Here is a 27,055-nt window from a genome sequence, read left to right on the forward strand (position 1 = left end):
TAATCTTGTTTGGCCATCAACTGCTGGGTATGGAGACTGTCCTTAAGTTTGGTTAATATCTTCAATGAGTCTTCATTGAGGAAAACTAATTTTTCCTTTGCAAGCATGTGTCACCTGCAGATAGCCTCTCAGTTAGGGGGTGGGAGCCCATCTCCACATCCTCCTCTTACCTCTGAGACTTGTCTGGCTTGAACCTGTGCATGTTGCCATAGTCTATGTGAGTTCATATGTTCATCAGTCTTGTGTCTAGAAGACACAGTTTCCTTGGAGTCACCCATCCCCTCTGGTTCATTCAATCTTATGACAGTTTTTAGCTTTTGGTTCTTAAACTAAATGTGCTGAAAAACATAAAATTACCACAGACCCCAGGGATATAATCAATAAGACAGTTAACTTTCTCATTAGCAGTTTTCACAAGACAGTGGCATTGAAAAACAACTGTACTAACAAATCCGTATTTCTGAACTGTGGATCACACTGTTCTGCCTGTCAACTCAAGTTCTGACCTGCCCTAAATTCACAGAATCTCACACATGCCCAGAATACTGAAAATAAAAATGGGCCCAAGAAAGCAGATTTGATTTCCAATTTTAAACAATCAGCATAAAGCCTAAGATTCAAGAATAATAAGCAATGTTATTCAGGTACTTGATGCAGGAACACTGCATTAGGATCTTTCAAGTTAAGAACAAGGCAATGCTGACATGGACTGATCTCTGTAACCCTTACTTTTAATGCACAGTAGTAGGATTTAGGGTTTAAAAATAGGTGTGGCTAAGGGACACAAGTCTGAACAGCCCACTGTTCAGCGAATGGGTGATTAAGATAGGAGGAACGGGAAGCAAACACTTCAAAGTGAAGGTCAATTTAAGCAGAAATGGCTAACATTATTACAGAAAGATGACAGAGGTTGTAGCAGCCTGAAAATAAAAGGTGACAATTATGAATGACTTCAACTGAAAAGAAAAGATTGAGGTAAGAAATTTATATGAAATAACTTCAAGTTATTTGCCTAATCAATTTAGTTTAGATCCAAAGAACAGCTGCTGCTTAAATTTTCTACAGAATGGCAGTAGGAAGAAAACACATTGAGCTTATATAGTAAGACATCTCACAAGGGCTGGAGCTATAGCTCAATGGTTAACAGCACTTGCTGCTCCTGCAGAGGATCAGGGTTCAGTTTCCAACACCTGTGTGGCAGCTTACACTCATCTATAACTTCAGTTCCAGGGTGACCACCATGTTTTTCTAGCCTCTACTGACACCAGTTACCCATGCCGTGTACTTACATACATGCAGACTAAATACATATACATGTAAAACTAATAATACATAAACCTTAGGAAAAAATGCCACCCCACAATGTCTTGTAGTATTGGAAAATATCTGTAAGCTCAATGCTCAGGATGCCTGAGAAAAGAAGATTGCAATTTCCAGGTGAGCTGGTCTATACAGTAAGACCAAACCTCAAAAATCAAATCAAAAAGTTATTCACAGTTTAAAACATAACTAATACCATGCTGCCTCCTAAATACGTCACAAGTATTTGGTGTTATTTATTACTGTGAAAGTTAACCAGGTAATTAGAAGTAGTTACCTTACTGGAGACAAAACAGAAAGCTTGGCTTCTTTTCCTGACATGGCAAATAAGGTATGTAGAGGAGATATGACCTTTAAAAAAATAAACGTTAGCTTAAAGGGTAGTTTTAGGTTCATAGTAAAGAAATTACATGGTGCTTTCATATACCCCTTTAAACCCCACACCAGCACAACTTCCCCAGTCCACACACTGACCACATCATACTACAGTGACACATTAACCATAATCTTTGACCCCCATCTCCCTACATCATTTAACCTTATCTTAGACAGTATTCAATTGCTGTGAATAGACACCACGACCATGACAATTGTTATGAAACAAAGCATTTAACTGGGGCTTACTTAGTTTCAGAGGGCTAAAGAGCAAGGGTCACATAGATAGTGCTCCCCACCCCACTCGGGTAAGTTCTCGCGCGAGTTCTACTTCTGCCCTTTTGGCTCTCCCTGAAGCACCATGGCATTGGCAAGAATAAGCACCGGCAAGAACAAGCGCCTGATGAAAGGCGGCAAGAAGGGAGCCAAGAAGAAAGTGGTTGATCCATTTTCGAAGAAAGATTGGTATGATGTGAAAGCTCCGGCTATGTTCAATATTAGAAACATTGGAAAGACACTAGTCATGAGGACTCAAGGAACCAAAATCACTGGCCTCAAGAGTCGTGTGTTTGAAGTGAGCCTTGCTGATCTACAGAATGATGAAGTTGCGTTTAGAAAATTCAAGCTAATTACTGAGGATGTTCAGGGCAAAAACTGTCTGACTAACTTCCATGGCATGGATCTTACCCAGGACAAAATGTGTTCCATGGTAAAAAAGTGGCAGACCATGATTGAAGCTCATGTGGATGTCAAGACAACTGATGGTTATTTGCTCCGTCTGTTCTGCGTTGGTTTCACTAAAAAACGCAACAACCAGATATGCAAGACCTCTTATGCACAGCACCAGCAGATCCGCCAGAAGATGATGGAAATCATGACCCGAGAAGTGCAGACAAATGACTTGAAGGAAGTGGTTAATAAACTGATTCCAGACAGCATTAGGAAAGACAGAGAAAAGGCTTGCCAGTCCATTTATCCTCTTCATGATGTCTTCGTTAGAAAAGTAAAAATGCTGAAGAAACCCAAGTTTGAATTGGGAAAACTCATGGAGCTCCATGGTAAAGGTGGTGGTTCTGGAAAAGCTACTGGTGATGAGACAGGTGCTAAAGTTGAATGAGCTGATGGATATGAACCACCAGTCCAAGAATCTGTTTGAAATTCAGATTTTTAATAGTGACAAATAAAAGTCTTATTTGTGGGGAAAAGAAAAGAAAAGAAAAGAAACTGCCAATCTGTCTTTCAAAGTGGCCCTGTTTTGCAACCCAGCAGCAATGAGAGGAAGTTTTATTCTCCAGATCTTGGTCGGAATCTGTTGATTTTATTGATCTTTACTTGGCTCATCTGGGTAAGTGGTAGTGGTGCCTTCCTTAGGCATGTGACCTAAGCGAGTAATTATCTATGATATCCATGGGATATTTCCACGTGCTAATTTTTCAGTTGGCTCTCTTCTTTGTGGAGATGTCTACTGAGGAACTGGAGGGGGTCAGTTTTAAATTTCATTCTTTTGTTATTGAATTTAAAATTGAGGGTTAAAAATTAGCAAGAGAATTAAATAAAAGTTAAATCAATTAAAATTCACAATAACAAGACTACAAAGAGACATAGGGGATAGAGGCTGTACATAGAACAGTGCACTAATTTTTCCCTCTTTAAATTTTAATTGTCTAAGAGGTTGGTGAATTAAGACCTTACAAAGTAGAAAAAAAAAATAAACTACATTCTAAATGTGAAACAAAAAAAAAAAAAAACAAAAATCTTTGAATAAACTTATTTATTATTATTTTAAGAATTTAAGTCACTGATTGTCTTTACTATCATTTTAAATAAAACCTCTAGCTGTACTTAGCAGAAGATTCAACAGAAATAAAAAAGTAATTGATAAACTGAAATTTGTGTTGAAAACAAAATGTCCAGGATGAAACATAGAAAATTTCCTATAAAATGTAGAAAACAAAACATATAGAGAATAAACATCTGTAGGAAATTCAAATAAAATAAGGAAATCTGTATGAAAGTACAACCTCTGGAGGAAAAGGAGATAGGTAAATAAATGCAGGCTTCTAACAAACAATGCCTGTTTTCCAGCTGATCAATTTTAGTCAGCTACAGATTCTAAAATATGACAGAGTCAACAAAAGTAACAATGTCAATGCATTCCATAGCATCATTGCAGAAAACAAGTATTCAGTTTTCTAAGGGGAAAAACATATGTTAGATAGCATAAACTAAAAATATGTGAACTAAGTTCACAAAAATTGACTGAACAATGAACCACAATTATAATGTAAGTTTTAACATATTTCCATCAGTTAGTAACAGAATAGAACAAGTTGAAAAGGAGTAAGAACATAATGGATCTTATAGCATCACCCCAGGCCAATACTATCCAGCTAATGGATCAACTTAGAGACTTTGTATCTTCTAGAAACTGTTAAAACTGGGGCACGGGACATTAAGAATTGCATACATGATTAGTGATTATCCCATTATTCCATCAATTCCTGACATCAAACTACTTACATTTCATCATTTTGACACCCAATTTTAATGATTTTATTTGTCAGTACATTATAATCAACTAAATCTCATCAAAGGATGCCTCTCTTTCTTCAACATATTGCTTACATAGATTTATTGAACACTGTTCTTACTTTCTCACACACTTGTTAAAGTACAAGTTACTTAGAAAATGTTTGTGTTCTAGTATACATTCTACTGGAAAACTTCTCTCAAAAAGTCCTAATTATCTACAACATGCTCCATTTCATCCCACCAATTCTTAGTACATAAGGCACTTACCCCCATGTTAAGGCCATCAATCTCCTAGTGATGTGTTGGCTCTCAACTATATGACACTCAACTATACAAATTGCCCTATACATTCCCTTTGTGTTATATGGAGCTCATATGTTTCTGAGTCCATATTTCTGTGCTACAGATTTTTAAGGTTCTATTGCCCACTTTTATGTGATATTTCCCATTTTCAAATGATTAGCTGACTACCTCCCAAAATTTTTATGTATCATCTCCAAATCAGTGATTTCTACATTTCTACAACTTTTTTCTAAAATGTTTTGAGACATGATTATGCCATTTCTGCCTTCCTTTTCCTCCCTCCAAATACATATCCTTTCATGTAACAAACCTGCTCTCTTTCAGATTTATGGCCACTTTTTCTTTAATTGTCACACACACACACACACACACACACACACACACACACACACACACGCTCACTCACCAAATTGCTGGTGCTGATGCAATTGGAACACCTTATATGACATATAACTTTGTAATGACATCAAGATTTACTAAATTACTTTTTAGAAAGTAATTTACTTTTTGAATGACATAATTAATCTGTTGAACTTTAAAATTACTTTCCTCATAAAAATGCATGTAATAGATTATTAAAATATTATAGAGAAGAAAACATCGTATATTATCTCATCAATTATAATAACATGGAATTACTTTGAGCATATGGAATTTTTAAATTATTTTATTCTCTCCATCATCATTCAAATAGCTTAAAGAGCCCTCTTCCCATGATGTATACATTCAGGAATGACTTAAATATATGGCTTAATTAAATTATGGACTTAAATGTGGGTTGAAGATAAGCATATATCCTCAAACAGAACTAAAATTTAAGGAAAGCTTACTGTGGGAAAGGTTAAGTAGGTTATAATTTTTAACAACAAATATGTAGTGGGCAATTCTAGAAATTATTCAATTTACTATACTTTTAAGAGAAGCCAGTAAAATATACTCAAAATTGCCTGCAGAACATAAAGTAAGTTAATTAATCCCTTCTTCACTGTTCAAAATGGTACATACCTCTTTTCAGTGGCTTCAATGAAGTTCCACAGGATCTGTAGGCAGACAGGCAAGCCCCACAGGCCTTAAGAGGAATGTAAGGACAGAGGTGCAGAAAATATGTAGCTAGCTCTTGTGTGGGCGCCTTTCTTGACTTTTAATTTTAAATGATTTGACTTACCTCCTGAAATACAGTGTAATCACAAGGGGGTCCTATCGAGGATGAGTGGGGCTATTCTGTCTTTATTTGGGATTGTTGCTTAGAAGCATTCTCTAATTGTCTTTTTTCTAAATTCCAGAACACATTGTCATCGACTCCCACACACCCAGGAAGTGCTTTAAATGTGTATCTCATGATTCCTGTACCTTTGCCTTCACTCTTCACTTTCTTACCAACTGAAGCCACCCATAGCTAGGACGTTAGATGTATACCATGAATGATGGGATGTCGATGTTACCTGTCGTTCAGTTTTATCACCCTACCCCTACGATGGCCTTGCCTGATTTACTAATGTACATATTTAGTTTCACTTTCAGTTTGCCACATAGTTTTGTAACTTTCGTTTTTCATTTAAAAAAGCAATCATCACAATTTTTTTCACACACAAAAAAATTTCACCCTCTTCTCTCCCACAAAACGTTTAATGCATCTCCTTGAATTTGGAAAAGGTAACGTCACAGGAAGAAGTCTTTGTTCCTTCCAGTGTGTGCTGAGGTGAACAGTCCATCACTGTCTTGAACTCTTCATCAGAAAGGTCTCTGAGTCAGTCTTAGCCACGGGAGCATGTGAATGTTCACTGGAGCCCAAGTCACAGCCAGTTGTAGTACAGCTTCCCACAGTTTCGGTTTCTGGTGGCTTCTCTTCCAATCTCTTTACCTTTCTCAGGGCAAGAGAACGTATGCCGGCTGTCTTAGAAATTTCTAGTGCAGTGTGACCTTGGATAGTTTTGATGAAGCTGCTCCTTCTGCATACTTCCAGGCCACCCTGTGTGTATAAACTGTCTCAATATCAAGTACTCCTAGAGAGTCACCTGAGACTGTATCCACCGTGGTTCCATCTGAGTTTAACTGAAACTGCACCATGGATCACAGAGTCTTCCATTCTCCCATTTGGCCCGGTGTCTACTGAGCCTCCTCAAAGTATCTTATTATTATTATTTTCTTCCCCAGAATCATCTCTCTAATGTTTTCTGGCCTCCTGCACATGAGATCTGAACTGAATAATAGTAGAAAGACAGGCATAAATACCAATATTCATCATTCTCAGGTCTTCATTTCTTCTGTGAAAAATCTGTCTCTCATATTGTAAAATCTTTGTCACTCCAAAAAAAAAAAATCATTGATAAAGCCAATGTTGTCAAGTTTGTATCCATATTGTACATTTTATGAGACACTTTTGGTGGTTGAAAAAACAAGAACTGATTTCTTTTTCTCTGTAATTTTTTAGTTACATTCATTCCTAGTCCTTGGGTCATACTTCCAGATTCCCATAACTGTTGCATGAAAAGGGAAGACAAGTTAGAAACAAAGTGAGTTTCTATTAATAAGAAACACATTGTTGCACATAAACACATCATATCTGCTGTACTTCTTTCATTCATGTAGAGATTCTCTCTCTCTCTCTCTCTCTCTCTCTCTCTCTCTCTCTCTCTCTCTTTGTGATTCTCTTATATTCTTATTAGTGTTTTTAGTGAGAGATACAGAAATAAAGGCATTTTTACATAGTCCCTTTTACACTCACTGAAAACACTAATAAGAATATATTGTAAAAGGGACTATGTAAAAATGTCTTTATTTCTGTATCTTTAACCAGGAATCCAATTGGCTTGGCAATATACTGATTGCTGCCAGGGAAAATACTTCTCATCACACTGATGGAAACTTCCAGCTTCTTCCTTAGATTCTTTTTTTTTTTCTTCTCTTATTTGGATTGACATTTTTATAGCCACTTTTATCTTCAAAATATTGAAAATATATGATCTGGAAGGAGAGCAAAGTAAATATTAAGCCTAGTAAGCACAATTAATTCTTTTTAGTCTGTCCTTTGCTGATATACCAAAGAGCAGAGGAAAACATACCTACAGATGATATCACATCAACTTTATATTTAAAACAGGCGTATATTTTCTTCTTCTTTTTTTTTTTTTTTTTTTTTGATTGAGACAGGGTTTCTCTGTGCAGTTTTGGTGCCCATCCTGGATCTTACTCTGTAGACAAGGCTGGCCTCAAACTCACAGAGATCCTCCTGGCTCTGCCACCTGAGTGCTGGGATTAAAGGGGTGCACCACCACTGTCTGGCTAGGCATATATTTTCATCAGTGCTTAAACCTTCAAGATATAATGCTAGTCTTCAAGGACAACCTTCATGTTTTCCATTTATAACTATCTCACTATTTATTATTAGATGCTTAAATTACTTGCCCTGTTTCCATTCATAATAATGATGATTGAGTCAAGTTATATGCAACTATGAAAAATGCTTTGGAGAGCCAATACACATTACATGTGGTTTAAAAGAATAAAGAAAAGCAATGTAGTATTCCCCAATCTCTCCCAAATCACTTAGAGTTATACTTTCATGACTTTCTAATAATTTTAAGTAAGATAAAGTCATATTGCATCTTCAAATTTCAAAGTGTATTCTTGACTCAGTAATTAAATTTCTTGTTGGATATGCTGGTTAGTTTTTGTTAAATTGACACAGACTAGGGTTCCATGGGAAGAAGGGATCTAAATGGAAGAAATGTCTTCATCATACCAGTCTATGGGTATGTCTGTGGGACATTGTCTTGATTAATGATTAATGTAGGAAAGTGCCGACTCTGGGCAGACGTTCCTGGTTATATAAGAAAAACGAAATGGAGCAAACCATGGAGAGTAAACCAATAGTTACCTTTCTTCTCTGGATGCTGCCTCTGTTCCTGCTTGAGTTCCTGTAGTGACTTCCCTTCAATAATCAGTCCATGTGAGCCAAATGAACCCTTTTCTCCACAAATTTCTTTTTGTCTCAGTCTTTATCATATCAATGGAAGGTAAAGTTGAATACCAAGTAATATTTGGAATATTGAATTTTGAGTTTTAGATCTGATTCCATATGCCACTGATTCCAGAAGTAGAAGGTGATGGGTTTTTTCATCACGTCCTAGTTAAGGTTGGGACTTGTGTCGACTTCTATTCTCAGCACTTGAACCCCATCAGGACCATACAAGCTGCCTCAGTCTCTGTGAGTACATATGTGCAACGGTCCTGGTGTGTTTAGAAGGCCCTGTTTCCTTGGTGTTATTCATCCTGTTTGAACCTAATACTCATCCCGCCTCCCCTTCCACAGCATTCTCTGAACTTTGAAGGGAGGGAATAGATGGGGAAATCCACATAGGAGCCAGTGTTCCAAGGGATGTATCTTTCACAAAATGGAAGTAACAGTATGTTCCTTAACACTTCTCATGGTTTATTTGAGAGAACACAAGAGGATTTTCAAAAAGGAAAAAAAAAATTCCTGTCTATTTTAATGCCTGTTTCCACAAGCTTGACTTCTTATGATCTGATCTGTGTGAATTTTACTGATTCCCAAAACCTGCTTTGACATTTGTGCACTGTCATCTGACTCATAATGAAGTCTGGAATTCAGCATCCATTGTGTTCTTTCTCTAGCTAAAAGTAACACAGATAGAATAAACACATTTTGCATAAAATATTTTGGCAATAATGTGTTCTAAGTTACTGTACAGAGTCTGGTTGTTTTAACACTTTGGTTATGTCTGTCCAATGTTCCAGAATATCATAGCTGACAATTGAAATGCCATAATTTTTCAGAGACAACTCTAGAACACTGAACCCTATCTTTAAAATCCCTGCCAATACATAATTTTATTTTTGATATCACTTGCTTGACTAGTATAGGATATGAATATCTACACTAAACATTCATGTTTTTATCAGTGATCACTTTTAATAAAAATTTATTATATACTTGCCTAACTTTCCATTGGAATTATATTTTACTATTAAATCACAGACCTTAAAAGTCTACTCACTCCAAACCCACTAAATACATAATAAATATTGGGTGCTTATTCTAAATGTTTGTATAAACTTTCCTTCTAGAGCTATCCCATGTATCTAGCCTCTCCACAAAGAACTTGACTCAAATCAATTTATCCTTATCAAACTGATATATCATATTTTCATAGCACAATCTCTTCAATGGTTTAATCACATTTTCAAACAAAGGCAGGAAAGATCAGTTTGTTATTGAGAATTTTCTAAATGACAGTACCACTAATAGGAATGGCAATGGTAATTGCAGTTTTTCTAAAATATTATGTTAAACACTTTATATTCTTTTCTTCATGTGAACCTGAGTGCAACAATGTGAGGCAGTACTAGTATTGTTTGAAGTTAGAGGGGAGGAAAAACACTGAGAATTCAAGAATATTCCCAGTGGATGGTAGGCTGAATGATGAGCCACCAAAAACTTCATATCTACTCCAAGGGAAGTGAAAATATACTCGTTTGAATAGCAAGATACTGACAAGTACAGTTTAGAATTTGGGGAGGGAAAATGAGGCTGAGTTATTGGGATAGGTTTAGTGTCACTACCAAGTGCCTCCTAAGAGATGATACAAGTAAGAATATGTGACAATAGAAGCAGCCAGAGAAGAATGTGATTCAAAGACATTGTGCTGCTGCTGCTGCTGCTGCTGCTGCTGCTGCTGCTGGCTCTGAAGATACAGGAAGGGGACAGGAGCCAAGGAATGTAAGAGCTGAAAACAGCAAGGAATTAGATTTTCCCCTAACACCTCCAGATGAAATAAAGTCCCGATGATTCATTTCAGACTTCCCAGAATTCCCAGAACAACCGGGTCATTTATTTCTGTGGCTTTAAGCCCTTAATTGTAGTAACTTGTTACAGCAGCAACAGAGAACTAATACAGAGTTCAATGGCTGGCAAGTATTGAAGTAGTGACTTCAACAGTTCTGCATTTGGCTTGTATCATATTTCTTCACATACATTCAACGTGTCTATTCTGTTCTAATAGAATAAATCATAGGTGGTGATCGTATATATTTCAAACATCCCGTATCATTTTAGAATCATACTTTGAATAGTCTACTTTAATGGTTCCCTTCTAAATATGGACAAAAGGGTTTACTGTGTGACTCACTGTGTCACACTACAACTTCCATGATGAGGTTTTTCCTTTTTTTTTTTTTCTCTTAAATTTCATTTTATTTTGTGAGGGTGTTGTAAGGGCAGAGAGTAAATATGAAGGGATAAGGAAATGAATGAGATCGGGATGTATGATGTGAAAGACATAAAGAATAAATTTTAAAAAGTTTAAAAAAGGAAATATATGCAAGTCTCAGGAGCTGAGGGATCACTTACCCAGCAATTTGGACTAGTGCATCCCTTTATGAGCATCATTTTCCCTTCAAAAGCCGCAAAGCACATGTTCATGTCTAGGAATCGCAGCATTCATTTCTGGAAATTTCTGAAATGATGGGATCTGCGGCTGCCAGCCACCTGCCTGGTGCAAAGCCTGGTACGACTAACAGCTTTTCCTACCAGGGCAAGTATGTTGCCAGGACCAAGGTGTGGATAACTATCAAGGATGATAAGATGAGAGCCTGCCAGAAGACCAGCTAGCCCAAGAGGAAGAAAGCGCTGGGCTGTCACTGTTATCAGGAGAAAGTTTTTTCTTTCAGATTTTTAGGAACGTTTTTGTATGCTTTACATACAAACATGACGCTGTCCTTAGAGCCAACTGGGGGGTGCTAGAGAGGTAACATAAGGTAGATAATTCAATAAAGTTTTGATATTAAAAAAAAATAAAAAAATAAAACGTAATTACAGTTCAAGCAAAAATCCTGCTTCCTTAAATGCTCATCTTAGTTCTTTGAATGTGCTCCATGTTTACTAAATTTTAAGATAGAAATCTATGCTTCAATTCCCTCACTGTTCACAAGCCATCTTAAGAACATTCAACTTATATGTGACTTCGTTGGGAAATGTTACCCGACCTTTTCTCTACCCCCAGCTCGCACTGTGCTGTATGCTTCTTTTACAATCTATGTGTTGGGCTTGTGTTAGTGTTATTTATATCTGCCTTCTCTCTATCTTTGATTGTGAGGTACCTGAATCTCTGAGTATTATTTGTCTCTTTTTTATAGCCATGAGTTCCTAGCCTAGGATATGGCTCCAGGTAGGTGATCAGTAGAGATATGTCGAATTGAACTACTATTCCTCAGAACTGTGTCTTTATAAGGTAGCTTTCACCCATTTAATAACTTCTACTTTTGCCACAAGGCTTTAATAAATATGGTGCAAGCCCCAAAAATGCACTTTTGGGTCAAATATATTGAGTTCAATCCTCCTCTCCACAAATATTGCTGAAATGAGCCTGGATTCAATCCCAGCTTCTGTCAAAGGGATCTTTATAGGCAACTCCTGGCTTTGGCTAAGGCCTTTATCCCAAAGACTCCAAGGCCATTACAGCTGCAAATACTTCAAATCATAACAGAAAAGGAGGTTATATTACTAAATTATGTGAACTTTTTCAAACCCAACACATCAGTCATTTTACTTAAAACTATAAATCTCTGAATAGTACAACACATTTATAAAGTAAAGAAAAAATTTATTTCTTCCTAGCTAACATGAGAAAATACAACTTATTTAAAAATAGTATTACATTATTAGGTTCGAAGTGGAAATGGATTATTATCAAATAACATTTTCCTTAGCTGTTACAGGTGATTTCTCCTTGGCTCTTCTCAACAATGAACTGAACTGTTTTAAACATTCATGTTATTCTCACAGGGAGGAGTCTGAATCCTTGGATCAGTCATAATCTTCCAACTATTTACTTTATGCCTTAATGTATATGTTCCATATACTGTTATAATGGTTGCTGAAAAGGGTCTTAAAAATATATTTTCCCCATGAAATGTTCTAAAAAACTTTTCTGAAAGTAATAAGTATAATTTGTACAATGATATGAAGCTTATATTTAAGTATTCATGCATACACACATACCTGATTAATGTCTAAGTGAATGAAAATTCCATTCCACAATCAAATCCAAATTCCCAAAGTATAAATGTATGATGGAATAAATTCTGTAAATTTTGAAAATTTCTACAATAAAATTTGATATTTTTATACTTTATGTCTTTTTTTTTTAAATAACTTACCACTAGTCATTACATTGTGGCTCAAACATCCTATGCCAATACTTACCCTTTCTATGGCTGCCAAGAGAATTATAGCTGGTCTTTTGCCTTGAATATCAGCCATAGATCATTCATGGAAGCCTATTTTAAGAAATCAGACTGTCAAATAATTTTTTCCCTTAAAATGACACTTTAAGAGAGATCTCTGCTCCCCTATGACCACAAGGTTGCATGGTTTAAGGTGTGCATGCTGCCTCAGACTGATGCCAGCCACCAATTAAAGACTCTTCTTGCAACCTTTTTTAACATGAACCTACATATGCTCTCTTTGGACATTTCAAGGGGAGAAAAAATGAGCTCACATATAAAATGGATCTTGAGAACTGTGTATATTATCGATCAATATACTTCACCTGACCTCTAATTCTCAAAATGTTCCACTGTAACCGCTTTGTGTAGAAAAGTTGAGATTTAACTACATTCAAATTATTATCTAAGTTCCTAATGAAGCTCAGTGTCATCACCTTCCCCATTTATTAATATAAAGAAATTCCAGAAATGAGTGATCACAAGTGCCACCTCCCATTTCTAATATGTGGCATGCATGTCACATATAAAATGATCGTTATTCCTTGCTGACATTTGTCAAGAGAAAACATAGGCTAATGTTCTCATTGTCATTAAAATGATAGATGTAACTCGCCTCCCTGTGTTCATCTTCACAAAAATGTCTATATTTTAATGAAAGGTGAAATATAATATTACCGAACATAGTTTTTGAATAACATCTAAATTGGGATTTTGGATACATTACTGAGTTGTGGGTAGTGGTTTTGGGTGTAGGCAGACAAAGAAAGCATTACAAAAAATACACAAAAATTCAAAATACCCAGAGAACATTAGTGAAGGAAGAAAATTCAATACACAGCTAAAATTACCTGCAACATATCCACAGTCTTCATGTCTCTGCTTCAACATAAAACTTCTATGTAATAAACTATAGACACACTACATCATTTTTTATTGAAATTATACATCTATATAATGTTCCTAGTTTCCTAATGACAATAACCTCCTTAGATAGGTTGTACTGTTGTGCAAAGATACTTAATCAAATTTGGGTTAAATTTTTAGGTTCCATCTCAAATTACTTATTCATAAAAATATTCTCATTAACTATCCATTTCCAGTATGTAGGGTTATTAAAATTCATAGAATGCATGATATATAACACTGTCAGCTTGGCAAGAGCTAGACCCATTTGGGAGATAAGCCTCTGGCAACACCTGCGAAGGATTATTAAGGTGAAGTTAACATGAGGAGGGGAGATCCGATTTAATTGTGAGTGGCACCATTCCATGTGCTGGAACCTTGAACTGGCTACAAAGAGGGAGCAAACTGAGCATCAGTATTCATCCCTTTCTGCTCCCTGAACACAGTGTGCCCGACCGTCTCAAGATCCTGCTGCCTTGTGTTTCCTGCTATGATGTACTTACAACTAAGTACTTCCTGCCTTGAGTTGTAATTGTTAGGGGTTTTGTCACAGCAACAAGTCAAGACACTAATAAAGGGAGAGATGAAAAGAGTTGATTCAATAATTCATTTCTTATGAAATCTAACTGACTGAATTCATGCTCTATAAATTTATAAATAAAATAAATAAAATAAATAAATAAATAGTCCTTTGAGGTTGAATTGTAACTCATTCAAGACTGGAAGACTTCAGTGAACCAGTGAAACATCCATAGTTTCACGAAATAGACTCTGTACCTTTCTTTCCATCATTCTACACAGTTTCTTCAATATAGAGTCTGCTTTTCTCATTTTATTTATTTAATAAATATTTGTTGAATTGTTTGTTTGAATAAGCTTTTAATTGGTGATACAGGATACTAATTTCTCACACAGAAAGCAATTTTCAGTGTATTTGTCTAGCTCCTGGAGTAATTACAACTGCAAATTGTGTTGTCTTTTTATTTATTTTACTATAAAAATATCTGCTGAGCATGCAATCCAGGCAAGGGGATTTGTGTGGTCTGAAGGATATTTCACTCAGGCTGTGGCAGGGTCTGTAACAGTATCATTGCTTTCCTACAGAGTACAACTTTAGAATAGTTCACATGCTAATGCCCCCAAATAATGGTCAGATCTCCTTCAATAATAATAGAAAAAATAACTTATTTATTCTTTCACTTTTTATTTTTCCCAAATTCCATATTAAATGCCATGCTTCTGAGGGAGCACATTTTAAAAATAAGTTGAAATTAATTAAACCACAAGTCTCTTGATTTACAACAAAGTTATAAGCCAGCTCGATGGCTGAGTTACTTCTATTAATGATTACATTACAGAGTTGTTCTTCTATTTAATACTCTGAGAACATGGCTTTTAGAGTCTTCAGAGGCTCCCCTGATGATCATGATAGGAACAACAAAATTAGAGGTTTCAGGGCTTTTGCTAATATTTGGAAATACTTTGTTATGAATCCTTCCCCTCCTTTTTTCCCTTCCTCACTATATGTGTATACCTTTGTCTTTCTTTTTCTTTTTAATAAGACAACACAAATTCATTAACTATTTAGTTTCATGGCAGTTTAACATGGAGGTTTAGAGGAAATAGAATTTGGGATGCCTACTGAGTTATTTTTGTATTCCTGTCTGAACTTGGTCATGTGCTTTCTAGTGCTTTTAAAACATCTGCAACCAGTAAATTGAGACAAAAAAATCATAAAATGCAGCATCCAAATGGATCTATGGAGGTTTTGGATTTCCTGAAGGAAAGCTGAATATATATGTACATTCGGTGAACTCTCTTTCATTTGGCAGACTATTATACTTTAGGTTACACAAAATAAAATAGATACTGCATCCAAAATGGTGACAAGAAAAAAAAGTATTATGACAGAAACATATTCTTTCAAAGAAGTTTAGAGTGTCCAAAGCATAAAAACAAAAGCTTCAATTAGGTCTGAAAGTTTAATGTATACCCAAGCAAAATTCTTAAGTGTGACATTTAACCCTGTAATTAGCCATTTTACAAAGTTAGCTATACAATCAAAAAAAAATTTATTTTTCAGAAAATATAATGGGAAACGATAAAGCTATTCTCTCTTGATTAACTTGATGATTCTGCAATATTTCTCAACAACACCTATATTTATTATATATGTTCTTATTAAGATAGCCATTTACTGTTTACTCTCCACATGCTATTTCAAACAAACAAACAAAGCAAAACAAGCAAAACAACTAGCCCTGAACCCCAGGTCTTTCATTTAAGAACTCACAATCTATCAGGGTAAAAGGGGGTAGGCTGATGTTCTTTACTTATTATATCACTGAGACAGATTACAGTTTCTAATAGTGCTTCTTAATGTTTTTCACATGATTATTGGAGTCTAACAAGATGTAGAAGAGATTATATAATGAATAAATTACTTGAAAATCAAATTACCCTCACAGCTACTCCTGGACTCTCCTATGTGCATGAGAAACAACAAATTTGTCACCTGAGCAGAGTGCCATTTACCACTTTCCCAGAAACACATTGTTAGCATGAATGCACCTTATACCTCTGCAGTTGCCTGCCTCTTTGTTTATTCAGATTTCCAAGCCCTCTTCTTAACTCATACCCAAAGCTCCAGCTCTCCAAATTAAAGTTACATATAAAATTACCTGGAGTAATTTTACTTAGAATGCCAGTTTTAGCTATGTTATGTTCAAAGTCTTTATCCTTGAGAGAGGCAGTATAGCCCCTGTTTTTCTTTGTTTTTGTTTTTTTTTTTCTTTTCTTTTTGTAACCACCTTAACAGCAGCTACATTCCAATTGATTTGGTGAGATGAATGCCATTTACACTTCAGTTTGCACCTTTCTGAAAATGCACAGAAGGGAATAAATCGACACTTTTCCAGAATGATTGTGCATAAGGAAGTCTGGGGCTGTTAAGGGAGGTGTTAGACACGTATGGGAACGTATTAGTTACAATCACACCTAAATTTCAATGATTTCCAAAGTGATAGAGCTAATGCGTACTGGGAAGCAGAGAGAGCCGGCAAGAAATAATTATGTTTGACTTTCCTCTTGTTAATTATAAATGGGCAAAACATGCTAACTTAGATTGGTGAGGCATTAGATTGCAAATCTTTAGGAAAAAATTCAAGAAACATGTGATTATTTATCATGTATATTTGAGTTGTTCTTTTGTATAAAAGCTCATTTGGATTAGTGCCTTGACATTAAAATAGAATTGATGGTTTATATTTAAGCAGAGTACATGTGTTTCTTTTTTCAAGGATTTTATACAGTTCTTCAACTATTTTAATGACCCTAAAACTGTCTTATCATTTTTCTTACAGTGATTTGCAATAAAGTCCTCAAATAATAGTTTCAAAACTGGTCCATGTGAATGACTGCATCCTACTCACACATGTGAAGCTGAGTAAACATACCCAGGAAATAAGTGAGAAGCAAGAACCAGAACCAGCCTGGTCAGAGCCCAGGAAGGCTAAGTCTGAATTTGAAAGACATTGTTTTGGAGGTAGGAAGATTTGAATTGGGACTTGACCATACCGTTTACTATTTGAATTATCACAGGTCATTTTCAGAGTCTTCATTTCTAAACTAGTGAAAACAATGCCTTTTATAAAGCTGTCATAAAGAACTCAAACAAAGAAACTCAAGCATGGGAGGAGGAGTTCATGTAAGAGGCTGAGAAGTGATATACAGGGAGACCAGAACAATCAGGATAGGGTGTTGTAGAACAAAGACTACAATTAATAAGAATATCACATCCCACATTTTTACATGAATCGCCTCCATTTTAAAGTTCCATTAAAATATATGAGGTTTCATGGACTCTTAAAAACTTGAAATCTAAAAACATGGTCTCAGTAATTTTTATATGTAACACTTGAAAATTTTCCTTGAGTAATCACTAAAAATATGGAGCTCTCACAGACACAATGTAGTTGGACAATTATAAATCCAGAACTGAATATTGTCATATGTAGGTTATCAGTAATCACAAAACTTAAAGTCATTTCTGAACATTAAAGGCAGACACTATTATGGTAGGTGACTAAATGGAGCCAGTGATAGAGAAAATGCAAGTTCTTTGAAGTAACAATCATAATCGTAATTGTCAATTTATAGCTTGTGAATAGCAGAAACCTCCAAAGAAAGCATAAAACAACCTGCTTATAATAAGATACAATTTACAAAGTAGTTTGGCAAGTACCATGGATTCCCTGGGTTTCTAGGAATGAAACTTTCACAATGAAGATACAAATGGTCATCTGATCCATGATTGAGTTGGATTACAAACCATATGTCAAGAAAATTACATTGAAATTCAGAACCACCATGGCTGGGTATGATATTGAAGATTCTGAAAAAGAGTTGTGATTATTTTGGATGAGAAACTGCAAATATGTGCTATAACCCTTTCCTGTTTAAATGAAGATACCATGACGTTTCACCTGAGTGACTTCCTTTGCATGAGAGAAGAGATCCAAATATATAAGGAACTGTGACTCAGTGGAAAAAGAAGGAACTAAGTCCACACGAAGAAACTCCAAGCAGTGTTCAGCAAACACGCAAAGGGGAACTTTGAAAATAACTCCTGTATCCCTTTGGGAAAGGGAAATAGAGACTGCCAAATTCTAAAATCATTTGCTAGGGGATTTTTAGCTGTACAGCAAACTTTAACAAATAAGACATCTTCATTTAGTGGGTAAAAAACATGAAGAAATGTTTTCACAAGGACCTTGGATAGATCTGAAAAAACTGTGTTTTCATAATCTAGTTTTAAGTGGATTAAAGACATGTAGATTAAGTTTCTCAAGGAAGAAGCTATGTGAGAAACAAGGGTAACTTGCTGTACTAAATAGAGCTTGGCACTGGACAGCCTAATGTCTTTGGAAACAACCCTCAAATATTTGATGAACTTAAATGGCAGCCAATTCCCAGAAAACACTGAGTAGATGATGGTTACACATATGTAAAATAAATCCTCTAGTGGATTTACAACCGCTAGGTTATTAACTAAGGGATATGAAAAGGGAAGTAGTGGTCAGAAGAAAGACAAGTAAGTCTACAGTATTCCCTGTATTCAATTCTTAATTTAATCTGTCCCCCACATAATAAAGTGTGTGTGTTTGTGTGTGTGTTTGTCTGAGTGTGTGTAAATCTCTCTAAGTTTCAACTTGTGTATACCTGTGTCTGCCTGAGATAGCTCTGTGGCCTCATGCTTGTGCACAAGACATCTTAGTGGTTTGTTTAGAAAGTGCTTCACTCAGTTTTGTGTTATTCCAATGATGTACACTCCATAGTCAGCTCTGTTGTCTGCATCTTCTCTAAACTACCAGTCACTCAAATTCCTGTGAACTCTATCTCTGGATTTCTCGCTCTATTTTCTTGATAAATGTGGGAAGTAAATTAAAGAGGTAATTAAGTATTCAGCAAGATTTAGACTTACTCTGTCCTCTATGACTGAGGTGATTTTTCAATAGCAGCTACCCAGTGAATACCTATTAGCTCCCCAATTCTCTTATGTATGGATAGAGTATTATCAAGTAGAAGTGGCATTAGTCATCCCCCTACAAGTTAATATTTTTAGTGCTTTCCATCATTTTTTACTCCATTGTATAGTGAGTAACAGAGTCTTTTGAGGACCTGGAGGATAGGGTGACCACAAGATGGAAGGGAATGAGAACCCTTTTGAAAAAAAAAAAAATCTTTCCAAACAGAACTATCCACATGCAAATGTTTCATGAGTCAAATTAAGTTGAGCTTTGTTAAGACTGCAATTTGGGAATTTACTCACTGCAGTGGCCAGAATTACTCTCACCCTGCATACAGAAACAGTAGGTAGCTCAATAATTATTACATGAATAAATGAATAGTTGAACAGGTTGGTGAACATATGTGCCCATCCTCAGTACTCTCTCTTCCTGAACACAATAAACATCCATCTGAAAAGTTTTAATAACAAGCATAAATATCATCCATGAGTGCTGTGGTTATCACTCTGTATAAATGAAATGCTGATTGGCCAGTAGCCAGGCAGGAAGCATAGGCGGGACAAGCAGAGAGGAGAATTCTGGGAAGTGGAAGGCTGAGTCAGAGAGACGCTGCCAGCCGCCATGAAAAGCGAGATGTAAGGTACCAGTAAACCACAAGCCATGTGGCAACTTATGGACTAATAGATATGGGTTAATTTAAGATATAAGAACTAGATAACAAGAAGCCTGCTGTGGCCATACAGCTTGTAAGCAATATAAGTCTCTGTGTGTTTACTTGGTTGGGTCTGAGCGGCTGCAGGACTGGTGGGCGAGAGAGATTTGTCCTGACCATGGGCCAGGCAGGACTGGAGAAAAATTCAACTACACATGAGAAAGGCAACCCACACACCAAGTACAATCAATTAAAAGTTTTAGCTAATTTTAAAATTTTTCTTAGAGTTTATCTTTTACTTTATACTCTAGTATATTATAGTCTGCTGTGGCATCATGTCCTGGTTTGCAATAATTGTATAGTGGGAATTTCAAGGTCCTTTACTGCTATAAGCTTTGTATTTGTTTACAGTCATTTAATCTCAAAGGTCTATAACATATATAGTGGATAATGAAATTGAAGCACCAAAATATTGGGTAACTCTAGGAAACAGGCTCCAGACGTCATATGGCTTACTCAGTCTTCGTTAAATTGAATTTGCACTGCAATGCAAGTAAAAGTTGAGTCTAGAAAGTCTTGGAACTAAAAGATAGAGACAAGGAAGACAAATGTAGTGGACAATAGTCTTGTCAAGGGCAAAAAAATGAGCCAGAGAGTCAAAAATGAACTTTTACTGAATAATATATTAGATGTTTATCAGAAAATAACAAAAGAATTTTAAAAGGCATCAACTTTGTGTCTAAGTGGAGCAGAGTATGTTATGCCAGCTGGCGGGACTCAGTGGATTCCATTTATTTAAATGACTTTCTGGGGGAGGTTAGTTTGCATCATTGTGCCCTGTGGAACTCCTGGAAATAGAATTTCCCTGTGGCTACATTCATCTCTTTGGAGGGTCCTTTTAAATGTATACCACTAAGACGATAAGTAAGTAGAACAATGAGAACTCTGCCTGCTTCTTCAATATTGAATTCTTTTGCCCCTTCTACTTAAAACCAAGCAGGACACATTAGTTCGGAAGCATTGTTCTCAAGAGCTAGAACCAAATACAAATGCAACTCAGGTGGCTTCCTCTCCAGAGGCTCAAATCAAGTAAAGGAAAGAGGAGTTAGGCCAGCAGGTCTTGTGGTTTCCATTGTTTCATTTGGCTACAGTTACAGCCCTTGGCTCATTCTATACACTTATAGAAAAGCAAACCTCAAAGGTTTGGCTAGAACTTTACAAGTTGTTTGTGAAATTCTCAAAGACAGAAAACTAAACCACAGAACTTTGGGTGAAAAATATTGCACTGTGTTTTTAATGGGAATTCTCACTAACTATCCTCTAAAGTGTCCTCTTCCCAGCCCAAAGGCTCTGTCTCATCGTTTGCATTTTTAGCACTTAGCCTACTTCTTTTTCCTCTGGAGAAAACTCAAGAGTGGAGGAATAAAAACTAAAACGTGAAACAAGCCTGGAATTGTGGCAGACATCACTTAAAGAGCTTGCAGGTCAAGACCTGAGAACTTTTTGTCTAGAATTTGCCACTCTGAATATATTTAATAGCTCACACAATCTCAATTTCACATGTATAGATTTTTATTAATTTTAAATGATCCGAGTACATTCTCTTAAAACTCCATCTTTTATTGTTTCTTTTCCCATCCCAACAATCTTTTCTTTCTGCTTCCCACTATGATTTGCAGGGATTAGGTCTTTAGATACATATTGAAGAGGTCCATGATTAATCAAGATAGTAGGAGACACTCTAGTGGGAATTTTGTATCTGGGAACACTTAATCAGTGATAAACAAAAACAAACAACAGATGCTGAAGCAAACAGAATTAGGCAACTGCAGGAAGTCTTCATATTATCCAATACATTTACTGGAGCAACACACAAAATGTGGTATGCATTGTCTTCAAAATCCATAGAAACCTTTCTGTCCTCAGAGGATATCTAATACACACCAGCCTTCTAGACCCATAGACACACCAACTAAGTGACTGAGATAAAATGTTTATGTTGTTTTTATCTCAACTTGTGATCCTTGGTGTGATAAGGCACTTGGTTCTTGCTGTTTGCACATAATTAGAGCAAAGTATATCTTAGTGATATTAGACTTGTATTTAATAATATACTCAGTAATTAAAATTCCTGAGTACCATTTTGAGAAAGGGGACAGAGAAGATCACCTTGCCCAGAAAGTCCTCTTTGCTGTGCATAAACTCTTGATTTAGTTTGCAGTAGTTCAGGTTTTCTGTAACCATCATTGGCACCATCATGCACAAGAGTAGGCACTACTTTAATGTTCTAAATAATTGCTTTCAGTCAGTGTTTCATGTAAACAATGGGGCCCACCCTGCCTCTACCTCTTACAGATTACATTTTCAGATATGTTTCCTGGGCTTCTTCCAATAGTAGGTACTCTATCAGCCAGATATTGATCAAAAGACAGAAACTGCTCTAATATCTCAAGTACAAGTCCAACACAGAAAATTAATTAAATTGGTAGTTTAAAAAAAATGAAAAGACAAATGAGCTGTTGTAGCAAATGAGAGAATGCCATAAAGAATACCCTAGGGAGGGAGGGAGAGCAGAGAATCGCTACAACCTGCCACTGTGCTGGAAAGGCACTGAGATATAGGAGACATTCTCCAGAATTCAGGTATCAGGCAAACAGGAGGGTTCCCAAACCAGTCAATAGGGGCTCTGTAGGCATAATAGAGCCAGAGAAATTGGGCCTATGCAGTGAGGAGCTACAGTAATAGAGAGGATATGTCAGTTGCTGGAAAAAAAAAAAAAGGTCCAAACAAAGCATTGAGGAGCTGTGGTAGCCTACAAAAGCTTCCTGGTGAGATCTGAGCTTGCTTTACACAGCAGGGCTACATTAGGGGATGGCTTGACCACAGGCATGGTCACCAGGTACCTGGGATGGTCTGCACTTGGCTGTGCTGGGGTGAGGTCTTTTGCTCCACCCCTTGGCATTCCTTTAAAAGCCCTGTAGAAGAGACAGAAGGGGCTGGTGGGTTTTGACCCAGGCCCTCCCAAGCTATTCTGTGTTTTTAACTGTCTCTCTCCTCTATACTTCTATCTACATACTTCTCACTTCTCCCTCCTCATGAGTACCCTGTGGGGGGGGGGGGTAAGCTGGTCTCCCTCAAGGAGTGCAGGAGTGAAACAAAACAAAGGGAGTAAGGAGAAAGAAGGATGGAGAAATGGTGAAGACAATGGGAAAGAATGGTAACTAACTAGAAGGAAGTTAGCAAAGAACCTAGGGAAATTACACCAACAGTTCCTGTTGGAGAAGGGACCCAATGAAACAACAGACAAGATAAATTTTCTTTATTTTATTGTTTACACAGATATTATTTGACTTTTGATTTCATCCTTCTTTTTTTTTACTTGACACAATATTCATGATTGTAATTATTGGCCACCCATATTTTCTTCAAATATCTTACATTGTAATCAATGCTGCAAAGCATGCTAATAAAAAGCTTCTTTTATGGAATTGGTGACAATTGATTTAGGAAAAGTACAAATCTTTTTGAAGTCCCAAGCTTTGTAAACACTAATTTCATCAAATACAATGTATTTCTCTAGAATTGTCAGGTTAGTTTGCACTACACCGAGATTAAAATATTTTGAATCATTCTGAGAAATCAATATTAGTGATCAGCTTGAAGGAGTTTTGTAGTCTAAACTGTGAAGAATGTAGTCATCATTGTTTTAATTTTATAGCCCTATTTGCTTCTCAGAGTTTCTCCAAATTTGTTAGTCATCATCTTGCTTCTTCATGTTTCCTATAATTACTTTTAATTATTTTTCTAAGATGTTTATTGCCTTTTGATTTTGCTACTGAATAGCTAACAAATTCATGGTAATAATAGCTAGTAGGTTCAATTTAGGCAAGAATCTTGTATTGTGACAGTCATGGAATGTTTTATCTGTTGTTCTCTACTATAACAATCATTTTTCCTTCCATGGTTTGTGTTCTTGAGTCTTGCAAAAGGAAATTTTGTTAATAATATGCAAAACACATTCTTTTTCTTTATTTTCATTACTGGGAGCCTGTCCGTGAGGTTAACCAAAACGGTGGAGCATGTGATAAAATAAAGTCAGTTACAACACAGAGAACAAAAGGCAGAGGGAAATAGAATGGGAGGAGGTAAGCTTTTTATACCCTGATAGGCCTCTCTGCTGACATAGCAATCCAAATCAGACCAAATTAGGAAAAGGCCCCATTTAATGGATAAAGTGTTTCTGGGTGATTCCCCAGTCCCACAGAGAGGAAATGGGGACAAGAGACTTACTTGAAGGACCATGTGTGTTTTCTGGGATGCAGCTTATATACGCTGTGGGAGTGGTCTTGAGCCTCTCTTGAGGAGGAGCTGTGTTTGGTGGGCTTTGAAGAGGCAGGTTTAGGTAAAGATATGGGGGAGGGAAGTTGAATGGGATCTCCCACCAGAACATTCCAGACTCTGGGTATAGAGAAACCAGGATGCCAGGGGTTGAAGTAGAGCTCCCACCCAAACAGTACCCTCCCAATACAAGCAACCAGAGAACAGTTGCTCCAGCTAGCTTCCAACTCTTGCTTTTCACAGTTCCTGAATATCACAGCATATTAAGAACAATCAAGAGTTTAAACAGATAGTTAGGTCAGAGCCTAAACAACACAGTCTCTTTGGAACACTCATCATGTGGTATTGGTGAAATTATTAAGGCCACTCTACGTAGTTAAAAGGGAGGTTTATTTTGTGGGGTAACTTACAAATGAAGGGATAGGTTGCAGGGTCTGGAAAAAGTATGGAGCAGTCCGGGGGTGTTCTCTGGAGAACTCTGCTCGGTCTACCTCCAGCGTCCAGGGTCCTGGAACCAAGAGAAGCCTCTCCTCTCAATCCTGGGTCTTCAGCATCCTCTTTCAGCCCCACCTTGTAGGCGTGACCATTACTGAAGCCTCAATGGGGGTTGGAACTTCCAGGCCAAGGCTGGAATGGCTACCCACTACAATGTGGCATCTCCTTACTTTTCCTGCTGCCTTAATAAAGTACATTTGAGAAAAGCAACTTAGGAAGAAGAGGTTATTTTGGCTACCAGTTCAAGATTATAGTTCATCACTGAAGGAAAGTCACAGCAGTAGAAGCTCATAGGATCTGATCAAGAAACAGAGAGCAATGAATGCTAGGGCTCAGTTTCCCTTCTCTGTTTGTAGAATCCAGCATCCCAACTCAAGGAATGGTGCCACTCATGGAATAGAGGTGTCTTTCCACTTCAATTTACTTAATCAGGGAAATAATCCCCAATGTCTTCCTGGAGTTTTGTCTCCCAAAAGAATGCAGATCTCATGAAGCAGACAACTGAGTTTAAGCTAGCAATCAAGCCCTAATAGCTTGATCATACAGAAGACATTTGTAGTCAGGCTGTCGCGAATTGGCCTTCTCAGAAACCAGAGGAAAGAGGTTGTTCTCATTCTTGGGGTTTGCACATGAACCTAAGGAATGTTTTCTCTTTCATCTCTATAGGATTAAATCAAAGCTTGGGAAAATCTTATACCAGGCATTCATTGTGATTGTTGCTTGATAAACAACAGTGTGCTGAGCCTTCAGCTTCCCCAGTGAGGGGAGCATCACCTTTCTCATTTTATTGATGTAGTGAGGGAGGAAAAGGAAGACCTGAGACCAAAGACAAAGGAGTATAGTTTGTTACCAACTCAAGCTTTAGAACCTATTTCCCACTGTCTGTCTGACAGAGCTCATTCTATTTGCCCAGAGATACCTGGAAAAGCAGATGTCAACCGGCTGAGAGGCTGAGGGATATTCATGGACACCCACCTACAAGATAAAGCAGGGGCTAAAGACAGAGTTTGGATACCTTAGGGTCTTTTTAGAAGGTTTTCTTCCCCCTTTTAGAAAGTTCCCCATTGGAACAAAGTTTAGGCTTCTGGGATTTCTTAGAATCTATATTAAGGAATTGTGGTTGGAAAGAAAAATGTCTCTAGGCACCTTGACTAGGCACATAGGTCCAAACTGGAGGAGAATAGAGAAGCTACCTAATCTTGCTTCTAGCCTCTTTTTATCTTCAGCAATCACTAATTCCTTATACTTCTGTGATTCAGAACACATTTATGGACTACAATCCTCAGAATCTGCCTATGTTAGATAAGAGGAATTCATTGAGGAGAGAGACCATTTGATTTATGTGACTCTAGGGCTATGATGACCAGACATTTGCAGCATATGCAGTGGGAAGTTTCATCACTCACAGAAACCCTCGTGCCCAATGGATGATGCCAATTGTAAAGAAAATATTGAGCTAATAGGGACTCTGTGACCAGAATCTGAATATAAGTTTAACACCTACTTAAACTCAGTTACTCCAGTAGGGTAGTAGTTCAATATGATCCATCATTTAAATTTTTCCAAAGCAATGTTGGTATCTAGAAATGTGAACACTCCCTATCACTGATTCATTTATTTTAATACAATACAGCTAGCAATAACAAAGATATAACAAAATCAGTATCCTCATCATAACATATGCTAAGTACAATAAATAATTGAAGCAGAATTGTAAACAAGTTTTGTTTTGTTTTGTTTTGTTTTGTTTTTAGTGAATATTGTTATGTGGATAAGACTCTGAGAAAACTTCCCTGGAGTATAAAATATATGTTTTTAATGTAGTGACTTTTAAAATAAGCATTACAGAACCACTGTTTATATTCTTCAACTGTAGAAAACAGGTGAAAAGCCACTTACATAATCAGATAATTAGGGAACAGGAAAATAGCCTTACGTGGCTAAAAGATAAAAGCAAGTTTACTCAATTATCTCTTTCCAAATGTGTATTTATTTGTATCCTTACCTTGGTGGGGATCTAAGACCTTGCACATACTGGGCAAGTGACCTATACTCACCACCAGTTTTTTCAGCATGCTCAAACACAACTTACTCAATATCTAAAAACTACTTCTTAATGTGAAATAAATTACATAAACATAAATAAATAAAGGCATTACTTGAGTCATAAGTTAAAAGAATTCAATAGAGAAAAAAGATGACATTAATTTATATGCATTTACCTGACCACTATTTCTACTGCGTTATACTGAATCTTCAACAATGCCTACTTGAGGCTGAGAAAGGGCATGTAGAAAACTCATCTACAGTAATTGGCTTGCCTTGGTCCATCCCTGGAATAGCTTTGCATAACTATCACTGT

At 36.7% G+C, this 27,055-nt stretch overlaps 1 protein-coding gene across 1 annotated transcript; it reads left to right on the plus strand.

The window, feature by feature from the left end:
- The first annotated feature begins 2,087 nt into the window (after positions 1-2,087).
- Positions 2,088-2,812, plus strand: LOC118594149 (40S ribosomal protein S3a-like). The gene has a single exon (XM_036203992.1). The coding sequence runs from the start codon at positions 2,099-2,101 to the stop codon at positions 2,810-2,812; it is 714 nt and encodes a 237-aa protein (XP_036059885.1). The 5' UTR covers positions 2,088-2,098.
- Positions 2,813-27,055: the final 24,243 nt, after the last annotated feature.

Source organism: Onychomys torridus, chromosome 12, assembly GCF_903995425.1.
Source record: "Onychomys torridus chromosome 12, mOncTor1.1, whole genome shotgun sequence".
NCBI lineage: Eukaryota > Metazoa > Chordata > Mammalia > Rodentia > Cricetidae > Onychomys > Onychomys torridus.